This window comes from Tauraco erythrolophus, chromosome Z (assembly GCF_009769465.1).
Source record: "Tauraco erythrolophus isolate bTauEry1 chromosome Z, bTauEry1.pri, whole genome shotgun sequence".
Taxonomy (NCBI): Eukaryota; Metazoa; Chordata; class Aves; order Musophagiformes; family Musophagidae; genus Tauraco; species Tauraco erythrolophus.
In genome coordinates this window covers 79,292,184-79,309,760 of record NC_141496.1, presented here as the reverse complement: position 1 = coordinate 79,309,760, position 17,577 = coordinate 79,292,184, and the positions used below count along the sequence as shown (strand labels likewise).

Sequence of the window (17,577 nt, the reverse complement as noted above, 5' to 3'; positions counted from 1 at the left end):
TAAGGACAATGAAATTTACTGTGACCTCGTCTTATATGATGTAATAGATGAGCAGGAAGTCTGAAACACAATTAAAATAAAGCTTCTTTTTGGTTACTGAAAGATGACTGTATATGCTGGTAACTAAAGGGGCAATTTAAGTATGTAAAGGGAACTTAAGAATCCAAAGAGTCTGTAATGAACTGGACATGAAAACAGCTACCGACTGATATCCCCAGGGGCATTCTGAAAAGCTGCCACTGACTGGAATTTTGAATATAGCCCTTAGTTGTATCATATTTATCCAAAATTTAAAAGCTGCCCAGCATGTCACGAATGAAGTTTATTTTGCAAGCCACCCACTGCCTAAGGGGGCAGTAATATTCAACATGAAACTGCTGAAACTCCGGTGTCTGACGGATTTCATGGAGAAAAGAGATTTGAAGGTCCGACTCCAAGAGAACAAGGAGAAGAGGGAACACAAACAACAACAGCCCAAGGCCTACAAGGAGAAGTCTGGAGAAACTCTTCACAAAGGCATTCACCTCTATGTTGCCCATTAGAAAGTCATAGCTCCACCTAAGCGCTCTCCGAGCTTCTTTCAGTTCCTCCTCCTCTGCAATCAAAAATGCATTTTCATCTGCCTCCAGTTCCTCAAACGAATCGGTATCATCTTTCTCATTTTCTGCTCTTGGACAGGTATCAAAGAGCATGTCAATCTCATCATCAACAGGGGTAGGCAGCAAGCTGGCACCAGGATTGTATACCAGTTCTGAGATCGTTAAAGGTTCCTCTTTCATCTTCTCTTCCTGTTCAATGGCAAGATCAACATTCTGCCCAGTGTCCTTAACTGGGGAGCTTGAAGTCACAGGTACTGAAATCTCATCTTCCTTTGGCAGTTGGATACCTGAAAAAAGGAGATTAAAATAGTGATCCTAAATTTCTGCCTTCTTGGTCGCAAAACTCAGCCTTCCTAGAGTATCTAACAGAGGCTGGAAATAAGATTCTGCAATCATTTTGCATATTGAAACCAGGACATACACAATTAGCAAAAACTTTTAAAGCTTTCTGAAAAGCTGCAGAGAAGGGCAACATCTTTTTTACAACACTGACGTACACCAGATCTGCTTAACTTTGTCTGATGCAGACACCACTAATAATGGTGTAATAATGCAAAACAGAAAACAGAACAGCTCATTTTCTACTGGCAATCAGACTTCTGATATAAATACCTAGTACATATGTGAATTGGTGATATTTGGTGTATAATAATAATAATAACAATAAAAACAACTCACCTTTACTTCTTTGAGCTGAATGAGGAGAAAGAGGTAAGATAATAGCTCAGGTTGAGAATTTTTAATAACAGCACGATATTAAAAAGAGACAATAGATAATCATGATGAATTTATATTAACAGTAGAGAGGATAAAAGGAGAGGAAGGTTAACACAGATTAGGAGAATCAGATATCACTGAAACAGAATGAAAATGCCTCACCTCTTTAAAAGCTCCCTCTCCTCATGTCTCATTTTTCTTCTATTCATCTTTCTACTCTTCATACTCACAGTCTCTTTTCTCCCTCTCCTTTAAATTTCTCTCTCCACCTTACAGAGGAGTCTTTCTTAGCGATATTGGTATGCTTGATTCTTATGAATTCTCTGCTCTCTCCTCCCAAAACTTACTAGCCTTTTTCCAGTCTAACACTAACAGCAATAAGTCTGTGAAAAAGTCTAGTTGTTTTGCAGCTACATCAAAACTGCAGTGAATACTTTTAGTTGCCAATTGAAGGAGTGGAAGGGAGGAGAGTTGAGCACAGAGTTTGGACAAAGTGACGGGAAAAGAGTTTTAAATTTGTCCCACATCCAGCACTCATTACCGTCACCAGACGCCATCCATATGCAAAAGGAACAAACCATACAGCGTATCATGTGCAAAAAAAAATATATAATAAGACTTAGTACTTCTCGTTTTGTGATGTTAAGTACCCCTCCATTCTTTGCTAGTGACTAATCCAAATGCAATATACAGATAAGGATATAGCAGGTAAAACCAATGTGAGGTTACACGACTCATCCAACAAGTTAAGTCAGGAAATTCCTGTCAAAGTACTATTTATAAATCAAATCAGCCCAATTCTTTGATTTCAGCAAAAGATCTGTAAAAGAGAGTGAATTGACACCATCAAAGATTTATCCCAGTTTCAGTGCTGTAAAGATCAGGGTTCAGAGACTTTAAAGCAACAAAGAAAATGTATTATTACAGAAAAAGAAGTAATCAGAAAAGCAGTATATCTCCAATGCTAATCACACTAGTCATTTAATGGTTTTCAATGTGAAATAAAAGGATTTCAGCAATCTCTATTAAAGTTTTCTATTAAAGGATGGCAAACACATTTAAAAAAAAAAACTAAACAAAATGCTTATTGTGGCCATCTTCAGATGAGGGAAGTGAAAAGTGACCTGAACCATGCTATAAGGAAGAGATGCATCACTGCTCCGTAAACATCTGATACAGGACAAAAATTTAAAAGCAAAAGTCCTGATCTTAAAGATATCTACAATATAGGAAGATGCACAGCTTAGATGCATTTTGGATCACAATTCTAAGCTACCATTTTAAATAGTAACTCAACTATAATTGATGAAAATTCTGCAAATAAACTCATTTTGAGATCAGAAGCCTTTTCACATTTTTTCTCGAAAATGTCACTGATTTTTTTATAATTTTATTATTAGTCCAAAGAACTGTAGATATCATTCACTATACTGAAAGTATTAACTTTGTTTCTGAAATCTACTTTCCCTCTATGTGACTAGACAGCAAAAGAATACTATTACGTCATTGGCTGCTGGTCATTAAACTAGCAGTAGGCATAACTACATTTCAGCGAAGCCGGTGATGCTTACCTTAACCCTAGTCTTTCCCACTGTTACAAATTTTGCATTTCTTGAACGACAAGCTCTTGCAATCTCTATTTTAGTTTCTTTTTTTCCCCTCTTTTGTATCTACTAGGACCACCATGCTCAAGACAGGAAATATCCACCAAAATCTCTGTTCCATAACTGATACCAAATTTGTGCACTACCAGGTTAATCAGCAGTAGATCTGTCCGGAGCCAGACACAGGCACATGATCACATTTTTGCCAGAGCCTGAAATACTCAGTATTCGCAGAAAAATTGTCAATACAAAGTTAACATGTCAAAACTTTGTAAATTAAATTAAACAAGCAGATTAATACTTTGTGAGATGGGGCTACTGCAGTAGGAACCTTAAAGCTTGTTACAATACTTCCTCATGGAAGTACCTGCCATAGTACCCTGCTGTATGCCAGAGTGCCTGACAGTTGCCACAAAATCCTCCATGCCACCTCTGCAGCTCTGTTAGCATGTTCTCCAGACAATCAGAAGTTTAAGTAAGGTATCTGCTAAGTTACCTTAGTTCATAGACTTCTCAAAAATTGCGTGAGCCATGGCTTGTTAGTATCTGGTAACTTTAAAATTATAAATATAAAATTTTATCTGGTAAATGTATTTCTATAAATATTTATATCTGGTAAATATATTTATATAAATATAAAATTATATCTGATAACTTTAAAATTATACTGAACTTATACCACTTGGGATGAAATGCCAACAAATGCAACATAAAATATACAACATATTACAAATACTTCTAAAAGTTACAAGAAATGACATAAAACTTGCACTTTAAACCCACTTACATTAAATCACTCCTTGAACAAGCTGGTTTGCTCCTTACCTGACAAGACAACTTTCTGGATCCCCTTCTTAGTGCATGCTTTTCTGTGTCAAGTTACATTCATTACAGAACACCATCCTCAGGATGCATCCCTCCCTTCAGTAAAGTATGTTAGCTATTAGAATTCATTTCCCCTTTTAAGTCTTGAAAACGGCCCAGACAGATCCTGTAATTTGTTCTCTTTTCCTCCCCTCCAGGAAATACACCAGCCGTGCCTCCAGGTGAGGTTTCAGATTCTGGCTAAATCAACCAACAAGATCATTGTGCTTCCTCTCCTTTAATTGCTGATCAAGCCAGCGTGTAAAGCTAACCTAGGAAAACAATTATTTTTCTTCCTGGACTAGTTCCCTGATGGTTTTTCTTCCTGAACTGCCTCATCAGGTGTTCTCACAAGCACAGCACATTACCAGGGAGAGCACAGGAGTGCTCCTTTCACCACCACCTAGCCAGCAGATCTGCACAGCTGAAATGAAACCTTGTCCTCAATAAAGAAAATGAGATGTTTCCTCATTAGCTTAATTTGACTGCCTAGCTAATAACTTTTTGCCTCAACTACTGTGTCCTCTCCTATCACAGCCATTTCAGAAATTCGTCACGTTTCAGGATGAAACATGTTTTGTGCTGGAACTCACTTTCTACATTAGTCTTTGCACTAACAAATACACTTGCCACAGTCATCAGGGGGAGGACACCATCTGAGTGAAACCAGACACAACAGTATATGAACACTAAGAGGCGAGAACAGATTTGGGGGGATATTTCTCCTAAGCATACTGTAACAGCAGGTAATGCTGGACCAGCAAACCATACCCTGAGTCTTTTGAGAGCGTGCTTGTGATATCTTAAAATATAAAAGCCAAAATTTTTAAACTCTGGAGCCCAACATTAAGCACCTACGTGTATCTTTAGATATACAAGTACTACAATCAATCTACTACTAAAATTGAATGTTCTTTTCACTTTCTCTTAATAGGAGTAACAGGCCACTTAGGCATCTCAATATGGATTAAAGGACCTAATTTTAACCTCCCAAATTTGAGAATCCTGGCCATAGGCCTCTTTATACCTGCTTAGATGCAAGGTCAGTAATATATCTTCATCATGTTTCTCATCATAGAGAGGACAGCTGCAGCTACTGCAAAGAAAGGTCACCCCAATTTGTGATTCTTCAGCCTTCTCTCCTTCCCCAGAGTAAATTCCAGTGAGCATAACATACATAGTGAACTTAAACAAGAAAGATCATATTAACTTTCATTAAAACTATATTGTTCTCAAATAACTGGCAAACTTCTGATTTTGAGATTAAGCTATGGATAGCAGGCAGCAGAGGAACCTTTTCAAATCAGTGTTTTCTGAAGGGCTTGCATTAAAATTGGAATGTGTCACAGTTCTGAAGCATACACCAACTTGACAGTCCACGATTTAATTTGACCAGATAACACGAATTTTCAACTGTTTTACGTGTTGTCAAAACATATTAAATCAAAGTAACTGCATTTTACATCAGCAATGGGCATTAACTCCTACTGTTGCAAGCTCATTTGATATTTAAAAAATCAAACATATAAAGCTGTTCTCATTCCTTCATGTTCCCTATAACACCGCAACATTTCTCAAGTCAAGAACTGGGGAAAAAATTAGCTATTAACCATCTCAATGTAAGCCCACAGCAAAGTTCCAGTCATGCTGCAATGTACGAATAAGTATGGTGGGCTACTCAGATTTTGATGGTGTCAAAAGACACAAGTGCAATGTCATTATGGCACATATCATTTACAATGCTTATGCAGGCATAATAATATCACATTAAAGCACTGAAATTCAAAATCATTCTACAGTATAATAAATATTCCAATATTTAAGAAAAGAGCAAGTTTTTAGATTATTTAGGTTTTGGATAGCTTTCAAAGAGTCAGTTATCTGAAGTAATAAAACCAGGTTAAAAGAAGAAAAAAAGTCCTCGAAGTCTTCCAATGGAAAAAAAGAATATAAAAGCTAAAGCAAGCCCAAAGCCAATATCCTTTAATTACTCTACAGCATTGCTGCAAATCTTTTGCTCCTATTCATACATAACAATTACTTTGCTGCTAGTATAGCTTATAAGGCTATAATTTTTTATAATTTTGGAGGCTAGATTTTGAAAAGTCTACTGTTTCTTTAATAGTCAAAATTTATATTGTGTTTCGATTTAAAGGACTATGACTTGAGTATTAAATTACATTTAATTTAATAAGAACTTCTTTCATTCTTTATTTTATATTTTTACCAGTAATTTACATTCCATAGATCAGAATCTTTTAACATATATTACTGGAGTATCAAGTAAATAAGACCAATTTTATTTCTTATATTATATATCCACAGCAAGAATTTGCTACACTTTTCTGGCAAAAAAGACAAAATTTACAAAGCCAGAGAGATCTCAGTATGCTAGCCAAAACTCAGTACTTCCCTTCCACCAAATACCGGGATTGTTCCAAACCTCTAACTTGCTACAGCAGATAGGAACATGAACAGCTGAATAAAACACGAGTTTACAGCTGTCATCTGCTGTGAACATGAACGTGCAAGAGGTGGAACGTAAATGTTGTCAGCTGCTAGTGTTTCTACAGCGGCCAAAACCAGCAGCTGAGGATTATCAGGATGAAGGGCAGCCCCAGCTCCACCATTCTTAAGAAGCTGCAGTTGCTGGAAATACAGCATCCCAGAAAAATGCATCCTTTGCTTATTAAAAACTCAGTTCACACATTGTATGGTGGCCAGATATATTGCACACAGCTTTACTCACCAGCCATGCAAACACAATTACGTATCTGTGAAGGCTTTGTATAGTGGAGAAAGGAACAAGTGTGAAGATTTCTTTCTTTTAAACAGAAAGCTGAAGAACTAGATATGGTCCAGAAAGAGCAGTGTTGGGAATTCTTCATATAGACCTGTGAACAAGCAAGGCTGGCCAGGCTGCAACTGGAACAGTTCCGTCCTATCCGTTTTACTACTTGCTCTAGAAATATTATGTATTCCTTTTCTTAATTTCAATGTGGACAAAATTTATTTGTACGATGAATAGAATGACCTTTCAGAGAGAAGGAGAGGGTGACTTCCTTACATGAGGCGAAGTGCATGGATATCACAAAGAAAATGTAGGAAAGGGAAACAGAATCTAGAATTGCAATAAACTCAAATATTTCCCTGCACAGGATCTATATCAAAGCAGGATCTGCATCATGGCCAGATGTCCAGTCCTCAAAAGTAGACGGCTATAGATCCCTACCTTACCCACATCCCATGCCCATAGAAGACACCTGTTCTAGCTCTGCAAGGAGAGTAAATCACAGATAGTATATAGTAACTCTTTTTTTAGGCAGTGACCCAGCTTTCCTGCTGGCCACTCCCGTTTGTTTTAGTCTCACGGGAACTTCTAGAAGAGAGCCAAGCCCTGTCATAGTCGCCAGCTCGCACCAGTCGCGAGCACTGTGACTCCGCAGTGTTACAACTCGCCTCCCAGCCGCGTCATGTGTCACGGTGTTGAACCAAGTCCCAGCTAGTGCAGCCACCGGAGACAGCCGCTCTGCTCTAAACACCTCATCAGAGACACCCAAACCAGAAGCAAAGCAGAAGATGCAGCACAGCAGGCATTCTGGGATGCCCGTCTCTAACCTCCCTCTGGCCTGCAAGGACCCCACCCCAGCACTGCTGACCCCCTTGTAGAACCAGGATAAAGCAGTGAAAAGGCTGAGGGGAGTAGTAGGGAGAGAGAACCATGTATCATGGGAGCAGGACTGAGAAGGCAAAATGCAGCTGTCAGCAGCTCAGAGAAAGTGGAGGAGCTGGTGAAGAGACTGCAGCAACTCAGGGTCCAGCACCAGGCCAAGGACAGCAAGGCTGAAAAGAGCTGGGCACTGATGTGAAAGCTTAGCACCCGAGAAAAGGACAAGTAGGACATTTCAGCATCCCCACTCAGCTTGGCTGAGCCCTCCCGGCGCGAGTCAGCGTTGTTCTGAAGCGGTTGCAATCACAACAGGGTTCTCCCACGTAGTTATGCCACCTGCCATGAGTTTTACAGAAGCTGACTCCAGTCCTTAGGTTTCATAAGCTGATATACAGGTTTTAAGCGTGTGTACACCAAAAAGAATAACATCCTATAAACAGTACTGCAAAATCAAAGTTTTTAAGAACCGATGTAGCCCCAATGCACAAATCCGTTACTAGACTGGTGTCATATTAAAGCAACAGGATGGCTTGTATGTATTTGGAGACAGCATTTAATCTCTGAGAATACAAAATACAAGTAAATACTAACACTTTTTTCAATTTTGCTACCTATTTTTGAATCGAGTTAGGTGCGTTCTTATAGACACTATAGTTTCCCTTGAGTGGTGAATTCATGAAGCAAAGGCAGCTAGCAGCTCTTGCTTCTCAGAGACAAATCACTGCAAGAAGCATGTTCTCCCATATCTGCTACGCTTTACTGCTTTCTGATTTTTGGATGCCAGAAGTGCGAAAATATTCTGGTCTTTGCCAGAGCATTCTCAATTAATTCTTCAGTAAATAATAATTTCTGAAATGATTCAATACAAAGGCATAGTTTTATATAGACATATGGAAACTGAAACCTGTCACCTATATATGCAAAAATATAAAATGTAAACAGTACAGTAAAAAGTAAACAGAAAGCACAGAGAAACAAATTTTGAACTGTCTTACTTCATTAAGGAAACATATAGGAGACATTAAGGAGATATATAGGTTGATAGAGGAGCCAATCCATCTTTGGCAAAGGGATTTGGTATGAAAACAAGAAAAAAAAAAAACATTTCAGTTTCTATTCAAAGCGATATTGAATACTTTTTGTTCCTTGGGTTGCTCTCCTGTTATGTGTAGTGAAAAGGAGATCTGAATCAGACTTCTTTCTCCCTCCACCCCCCCAATCCCCCCGAAATATTACTCAGTATATTAAACTATTCCATCTATAGACAAATAAAACCAACAAAGTTATGATTTGGCAATCCAGCCCACTCAGTTGCAGTAAAACGCTAAACTGTATCCACTACTGTATTCAGCTGACATTCACAATCTGCTACCAGCCTATCTGTTAATTTAAGAGCTATTTAATTTTGTCAGAAATTACCACAGTTTCAAAGTATTTCTCCCCCTCAGTGCAAGAAAACAAGGGCAAGGTTCCAGTCACTCATTTGTTAGCAATTAACAAATAAATCCACCATTTACATAAGATATTACATGAAATATCATTTAAGTTTCATCTCATTCATTCCCCAATTGCAATTCTGCTCCTGTCAGTAATTCATCCTTATTCTCCACTGTACTCGTTGTAATATTGTTATTCACAATACAGTTCCTTTCCAAAAGACCACTATGAGCATAACAAACTAGGCAGGGGAGGAAGGTTTGAGTAAAATAAATGCAAATTTACCAGCCCTTCTGGCTGTGATCTTGGAGCCATGCCGCAGTAATCGAACGCACACTTCCTTGTTGCAGTGGTTAACCATCCGCAAGTGAATGCTTCTCTTGGTCTGGATTTTTACAAGACATTTCACCATTTTGACTACTAATTCCTCTTCTCAAAGTCTTGTAAAGACACTACTCATATCAGCTTTGACCTTTTATTGAGTTCCCACTGAGTTTTGAGAGACTAACACAAGTCACTCTCAATGAATCAAATGACAAGCTTCTAACATGGCCAGCAAAAATATCCCAGTAGGGAACAGAACGAGAGGTTATTTTTAAACATTTCCAAATGCCTTGCACCGTACAATACTTCCACAGCATCTATCTCAGTTAGCAGTTGCTACCATAACAGCTGAACCACACACACAAGCATAAAAATATCCAAGGCATCAAAACATAGCGCAGCAAAACAAAAGGCTAGTATTTAGGGTCTGTTTTTCACAGAACAAAATGACACTGTGGCCGTTATTTTCCTAAAGAGCTTCAATTTCACCACTGATGCCAGTTCCCCACCACTGCCTGGAAAGTATTTGTAGAAAACATATAGATAGAAAAAGAAAAATCCTGTGCTGTGCTTACAAAATTTAGTCACAAGCCAAACCAATGAGGTGAAAATGCTTTCATTTCAAGCCTAGAATCAAAGCTGACGTGCCTGTGTATAAACAAGAAGAGAAAATTCCTAAGTTTGGAAAAAATCTCTCTCTTTGCTTATGTGCTCCATTTCCCACTTGTGGACAACTATTGGCCACATTCATAACCACCAGAAAGAAGTCTTGCTTCAGAAGGCTGGGCGCTCCCTGTCCCCATCCAGCAGAGATACGCAGGCTCCTAAAAAAGGCATGACGCACGTATGCTGGCTGCTAACTTGCTCCAGCTGGAAGCTGGAATGCAACCACATGCACAGCATCACACTGTCCTAGTGGGAAAGGAGCTCTTACTGGGTCCACAGAAACCACAGAGAGGAGAGAAACTGGAAGGAGTGTACCTGGAGGGAGCTGGTCTCTCACTTCTCAGAATATTTACCTTTAATGCCTATGACATGTGGTGCCATCCAAGTGTTTGTTATCTGACATTCTTGTTCCCTCTGCACCATAAAATCAATCACGTGCATGTGAATATGTGAGAAAGAAGGGGGCAGGGGAGAAAGTCCTGCAAATGTGTATTTTACACCAAGAGATTTCTCTTCTGACATACATCTGCTTCAATGGAACTTTTGGAAAGCATCTTTACAGCGACTTCTTTTTCTTGGCCTGATCTATATAGTAGGAATACCCAGCAAGGCTCCTTTTTACTCCATCCTCTTGCAGGCCGAGCACTCATCTCTTCCTTTCCTTCTCTGCAAGCATTTCCTTGTGAGTCTGAGGAAAAGATCAAGTGCTGCTTTGCCTTCTATCTCCATTTTGCCACTGCTTCAAAAATAAGATTCTATCTGCTTTTTTCATCTTTATTATCATAACTGTTGCAGCAATCAAAAGATCATTAAAATATCACTACAAAGGGTTGAATCTTTACAGTGTGCACAGCTACAAAAACTGGAAAGCACCAATTCTTACCAAAATCTAATCACCAACATGTTCAATATGCAAAGAGAAGCCTAATCGAGGACACAAGTGTCACCTGGGCAAGGCTGTGAATGATTTCCAATAGGAAAACATCGATGTCAATGAATAAATATTTATCGTTTATGTTTCATGTGACCGCGCTCATGCAAAAGAGAAATGCCTGTGAGATTTCAAGTCGCTGTCCGCAAACCATGTGTCCAAAACTAAGGAGAGTTATGTAGAAATCTTGCAGCTGAGTCAGCAACTGCCTGTCTCTAGTACTAACTTTCAGAAAGTAAGGAAGAGGCTCTGTCTGCTGGGAGAAAGGAGACTCTGCATGACCTGACATGGGCAGCATGTCCTCCATAATAGCTGGAAGATCTTTTCCAGCAAATATTTATCAGACAAGGAGCCTGCTTCTCTCCTGTAAAGCTGCCCGGCACCCGCTGTGTGCAGAAGAGAGCCAACAAGGCAACAGGTCTGCTCTCAGTAACTAATTGGTTTCACAGATCTTCTCACTCTCCTCCTTCCTAAATTGCTACTCTAGATATTACAGAGCTGAAAGGCTAATGACTGGTGGGAACTGTGACAGAGAGACTCCTTAGTATTCATGCCCCGTTACAGAGAAGGCAGACAACAGCAGATGGTTATAGAACTTATCTTAAAATCAGAAAGTATGGTTTACAAAAGCAAAAACAATCCCCTCCCAAAACCAGAAAACTGCTACTAACAAAGCAGTCTTCAAAACTGGTATTCTTCCTCAGCCAGTGACACAAGGGAACAGGAAACTTCTATTCAAGAATAACAGTTTTAATCTATTTGCAAAAAGGAAGTATACCACCTGTCTTCAGATTTTAGAGGTAACTTATTACAGCAATGAGGGCAATGTTGTTTTGTTTGTAACAAAAGTAGTGACCTCATTTTGTAGACACATGGTAAACACCTTGAAATCTAACAATTCACGAATACTTTATGAAGGAAAGCTGGCAGAGCCAACTGTAGTTAGCATTGGGTATTGTTATCTTAAAGCAAAAGGTTTGCTTGTAAAAAAGTTGGTTTCAGACCTTGTAGAGCTCAATTACACAGTTAGAGGACTGTAAATCCAGTCACGTTTGTTGGACACAGACATGATGATGCATACTGTGATATTAAGATATCCTGAGGCCAGAACACTCTTTGGGAGACTCCCAGAAACTTGGAAGACAACAGAGGGAGAAACTTAAGATGACCAAATCTTAATAAGAGGACAAATGAGAGGACGATCTCAACATCAAAAAACTGCCAAAAAACTAATAGAAAATTCCATTACATAAAACCTGACCTAAGGATGCTCACTTTGGCCTCTATTAAGTTTAATGGAATATTAGAAAAAATTAATTATCTCCGCAGATTGCAGGAATCTAAAAATAGAACTGTTATTTTATTTAGATTAGCCACTAAGAAATCTGATTAACTCCTACATATTACGATTTTTGTTATCACATACACACACATCCACACAGCAGTACAATTAGCTAACAGGAGTATTGCTTCTGCCAATTTCACAGGGAAAAGTCGTTTGATGATACATAACAAGACATTTCATGATTCTCTCTATCTCATGTATTAAGATAAATTTTGTCTAGTATACAGCAGGTATGACTTCAAAAATATGAATGTTGACAAGCTGTGCATTACTTCTACCCAGTGAAAGAGTTAGCACTAAACCAATAAGTTTTTTCCAATAAAAATTACGTGTAACAACACTGAGCTGTGCCCAGGGCAAAAAGTCGACTACCTGTTACAGTGTTCCTGCTGTACAAACACAATGTGTGAACAGACACTTGACATTATTTCATATTTTACTAGCATATTTTTAATATTTACTCCTACTATTATTCAGAATTGGCCAATTTTTCGTATGTTGTTGCCTAAACTGTACCCACAAAAGCTCCATATGCCTCTAAAACCAAACTTACACCAATAAGAACCCCCACACAAAGACAGACAACTAGACTGGTAGCAGGTGGTGTGTGCTCATTCCCATACATGCTTGTAAGATGCAATCAAGAGTCAGTCCACATTATAAAGTAAAGATATCATCCATGCCAATTAATTGCCATTAATGTAATATTTCTTATACTTGAGTGACACACAAAAATATGTTGCAAAAAGGATAAGTGCTTTCCATACATAACACAGATGCACAGGCATAAAATTTCATAAGAAAAAAAAAATCTTAAAAGCTCAGTGAGGACATCTAGAAAGTGTGTAACTCTCTGGGAAAGAAAAAAATGAGAAATGTGGATTTTAAACAACAGGAATTTAGAATGAGTGTGCGACCAACTCTCTCTTTTCTAAAATACAGTACAAGGTACACTAGACCGAAGCATGCAACTTTCACTTTAATCACTCCAAAGGCAAAGTGAATGTCACCAGGAAAATAATTCACATATGAAACCTGAGCACACAAGCAACAAGTGACTTAAAAGAAGTTTTCATCACTTTGTAAAAAAACACATTAATATTCCATGATCCAGAGGTGTGTTTTCTTCTTTTTTTTTTTTTTCCTGAAACTGGATTACTCAGATATGTGAAGCCCTGATAGCATCTGGTGCTGGGAAATCGAAAGACAATAATCTACCATCTGCAAAATAATTCCCAAGTGATCAGGACAGTCAATAATCTGTCTCACCAAATTCAGATGGTGAAAGAAGGCAGCCACACGATTCCTATAGCAATACCAAAAGAAACGTAACATGTTCAGCTGCACATGGAGCACAGACCATAGAAGGACCTGAGTTGGCCACTTGTGACAAAGATGAATTTCTGCAATCACGCTTTTGAAAACACTTGAAACGTTTGTAGCTAGGTGCCTTTTGAAGCATGTCTTTTAGGTTCTAAAGGTTGAAATGATGTCTCCAAGTGTATCTGATGCTCATATATGTAAAATCCAATTCCATATGATAACCTTCTATGCACGACAGTAATTTTATTGTTGCATCTTTACACCACCATGCCTCTTTCCTCTCCCTGAGACAGAAAGGACATTGGTGCAAAACAAGAATGTTACTGTTGTCCAGTAACAAGGAATGTGAAAACCTGAAGAATCTTAAGCAGTATCAAAAAAGCACTGAGAGATGACTTGCAAAACTTAAGGCATGATGACTTGAGATTAGTTTTTTAATTTGATAAAATATGTGTTGGCTGGTGGCCAACCTTTTAGGCAAGTCACTTACATAACTATAATTTAAAACAGTAAAAAAGCACATCTAAGTAAGAATACCAGTTCAAATCTGGATGCTTACATTAATAATTGGACACCTGTTTATGGCCTCTAAGTACAGACTGAAGAATTGCCTCTTGAAGAATGAAACACCAATAGATCCTTCTAATGCTCACCATTATAATAAAAAATAAAATGCCATTACCAGTTTTCAAATCCTCTTGCATAAGTGTCAACTGCTAAAGTAACTATTACAGTGATATCATGGGCATCCAGTATCTTTCTTCCCACAAACAATGGCCATTTATGATTATGTTTGGTTAGCATATTCTTTCTAACGTGTCTGCAAAACTACTGGAAAATTTGAGCTCTTTTGAGGACAGCTTTACAGCTTGAGGACTGGAAATTTTGAGCTTGTCTTGTTGAGGACAGCTTGATAGCCAGAATAGATCTGTATGACAGAATTTCATAGGTTTTAATTGTTTTTCAATATTTGATTTACCGTGTTTATTTTCCATCTGAAAGGAATGGAAATGCTACAAGGCAGGCTGAAGCTGCTTAAAATCCCCTCAAGACTATGCTATCGCGATCTCCAATGGTTTTGTCCCCTAGCTTGGTGCAAAATCTTCCCTCTCACCTGGCAGTTTCTGTTAGTTCAGTTTCATACCTCTCAGGCTCAGCCAACTCTGAGTTCATCTCTCCAGAAGCTTCAGGAAGCAGAGGTATTTACTCAAGACACTGAGGCTGCTATATTTTCGGCCACGTGTTTTGCTCATAATATATAAAGCCAATTTAAAATTAAGAACAAGTAAGTTTTGCTCAGTTAAAAGACAAAGCTGTGCACTCTCCTGAGTTTGCCGGAGGCATGCACAGCTGAGAGCACCACTGTAGTCAGCTCTGCTAATGAGTTGCTTGTGCACACCCACACAGCACAGTGCAGCACCGTGTGAAGGTCTCAGCCATAAGCAGCTGGAACATCTGTACACATATCTTGCAGAAATATAAGTGTGAGTCCTACAAGCTGCATTAGCCAAGCCACAGAGTGCAGGGATATCTGACCTAAGCGGATGCAATGTGCTCTCAACAGCAACTGCAGGCCCTTTGGAGAGCATGCCGATCTCATGCTCAGAGGTTCAGAGAGATGCCACAACCATTTCACACATGTAGCACACTAAAAGCAGCTTCCCAATGCAGTTGAGTCAGTCCCAGGGTTAGCTGCCTCCTGTCTCCTCACCTCTTGCTCCTGCCCTTGCCTGCACAGAGGACCTTGCTCGACCCTCTCGGATGAGCCACTTAATGGTTGAGCCAGCCAGTGGTGGGACACTGTAAAATTAGGGGGTTGTTGTTTGTTTGTTTGTTTTTTGTTATGTTCATTTGTTTGTTTGCTTGGTTGGTTGGTTTTTAAACTCCTTCTTCCAATTCACTCTGGGGTTATTAATGCGTGTGCAAGGGAGAAGGTGGGAATCCAAAGAATTGGATTGAGTGCATGTGGGGAAGAAAGCCAGCACCAGCATCAGAGAGCTGTGAGATCAGTTCAAGCTGCAATTTGATAATCTAGCCAAGTTCACTGCAGGAAAATACTGTAAAAGAGCTAAGTACTGTTAACTTAGCAGCTGGTGGTATTTAACTATGCATAACATATTCTACAGGAAACTCACCAGCAAATATTTCTATTAAATCATAGTAGTAACAGCAATCTGTTTGACTGAAAGGAAACATGACTTTCAAACTCATGTAATACACACGTTTCAAACCAGCACTCTCTGGTGAGCACATAACAATGATAAGTCTGCAGTTTCCAAAAATGGGTTTCATTGCTTAGAGCTGTAAGTGTGGCACAGCAGTCTTACAAGCAGCAAGCTGTTGTTACTCTGCAGCGGTGGCAACTGCCAAGCAGAACGCATTGCTTGGTACTTGGCTGCCAGAAAATGAATTCTCAGATACAGGTATTTCACAGCAGAGGTAAACAAGTCATCGTTAAAATTAACTGTATGTCATGCAGGTACTACCACTCATTATAATAAGCTAAGTACACAGAGAATCTAATTCACCCTGTTCTTACTACATTCAGTGTTGAAAGCCATTCAAATGACTCCTTTAAAATGAAATTAGGACATACTTCCATGAAAATGAACATACTTGCTCAAGTGTTTTCTGTTTCCCATCAGTTGACCACAAGAAAGCAACATCAGAGGTTGTATTTCTCAACTTCTGAAACAATTAGCTCACAACATCTCAAGTAAGAACCACTGTTGGGTTTTGTTCGGTTGGATTCCTTTTTTATTAGGAAGAATGCAGTTATCCTAATTTGAACTGGCTACTATTCTTTGTAATGACTACATCTCAAAATGATAGGTGTTGAACGTGATTTTTAAAATAACAAGGAATAAAAGAATACATGGAAAACACCGTTCTACAAAATGCATTCAGACTGATCTTCCAATAGCATCCCTTTTCATCAATAAGATTAAATTAGCAGAGACTCTTTCCTAGCTGACCTTCAAATAATATCCCTTTTCATCAATGGAATTAAATTAGCAGAGACTTTTTCCTAACATTAGAACAGAAAGAAAGAAATGTAAAAGTGAAGGGAAGCAAGAAAAACAACATACCTAGCAGTAAACTGCCAGCTTTCACTCCTTAGTAACTGCAGTTACTATTTAGTAAAATGGTGCTATGTTGAATTATTTATTTCCTGTTAAGTTCCTTTCACCCAACAATCTAAAAATAGATATTTGAAACAGCTTAACAGCAGTGACTTTCCTCACAACATGTCTCGCATGAGGCTTGCACACAGTTCCTTAAGCTAATAGTATGACATGCAGAGGCTTAATGGTGTACTCCTAATGGAAATTACTAGATTTTTTCCATATCCCTGAGTCAGTAGCAAACCTTTTTCCATATCTTTTATAATAATCATTGGTAGTGTTTTCAGGAATCGGTCAAGTGACTCACCTTCATCTAAAGGAACCTCTTCCTCCTCGCAGGGAGAAGGAAGGAGGGGCTGCAGAGGTTCCATGTTGATTATGAGTTGCTTGTTCAAGGAGGGAGAGCTGCGACTCTGGGTAATGCTGGTTCTAAAAGAACAAGAAAAACAGGGTCAGTTTATTCACAAGGGAAAAACTGCAGTCCAATACAACTCGTCGCAGAATTGTTTTGCATAAATCACAACAGGCCTTGAGCTAACAAGCTCTGCATGCTGCTTTCAGCCCCGTTGCGTTGCACCCTCAGCAGACAGAAACCTTCCAACATCTGGAGTGCAGGAGAAGGTTTTTTGCTGGTTTACTTCCCTTTACACAGCCTGACTCCTCCTCACCTCACACAGGGTTTCGGGGTGTTGCTGCTCTCCACACTGCACAGCAGACACGAGTATTTGCCTTCAAGGAAGGGGAAGGTAGAGAGGACAGAAACAATGTTCCTGGTGTTGTTACATTGCCCCCAGGACTGGGTAAAGGATTTGTTACCGTTTGAGCACTGCAGACTAAAGACTAAAGCAGGAACAACTATATGCCTTCAGTTAACAGATACACAGTGCTCTCATTCTCAGGCAGCCCAGATGCTGCCTCTACATCATGCCTCCAGGTGCTCAGGCTGGTTTTCTTTCTTGTCTTACTTGGCTC

General features: G+C 39.1%; 1 protein-coding gene across 1 annotated transcript in view; it reads right to left on the bottom strand.

Annotated features, from left to right (window-relative positions):
- Positions 1–290: 290 nt before the first annotated feature.
- The window catches only part of FRMD3 (FERM domain containing 3), a 156,162-nt gene continuing 138,875 nt past the window's right edge, over positions 291–17,577 (bottom strand). Inside the window, exons 12-13 of the mRNA XM_086629910.1 lie at positions 16,913–17,034; positions 291–886 (exon numbers count right to left, since the gene is read on the bottom strand). Coding sequence (XP_086486036.1) covers positions 291–886; positions 16,913–17,034 — 718 coding nt within the window. The remainder of the gene's footprint in view (positions 887–16,912; positions 17,035–17,577) is intronic.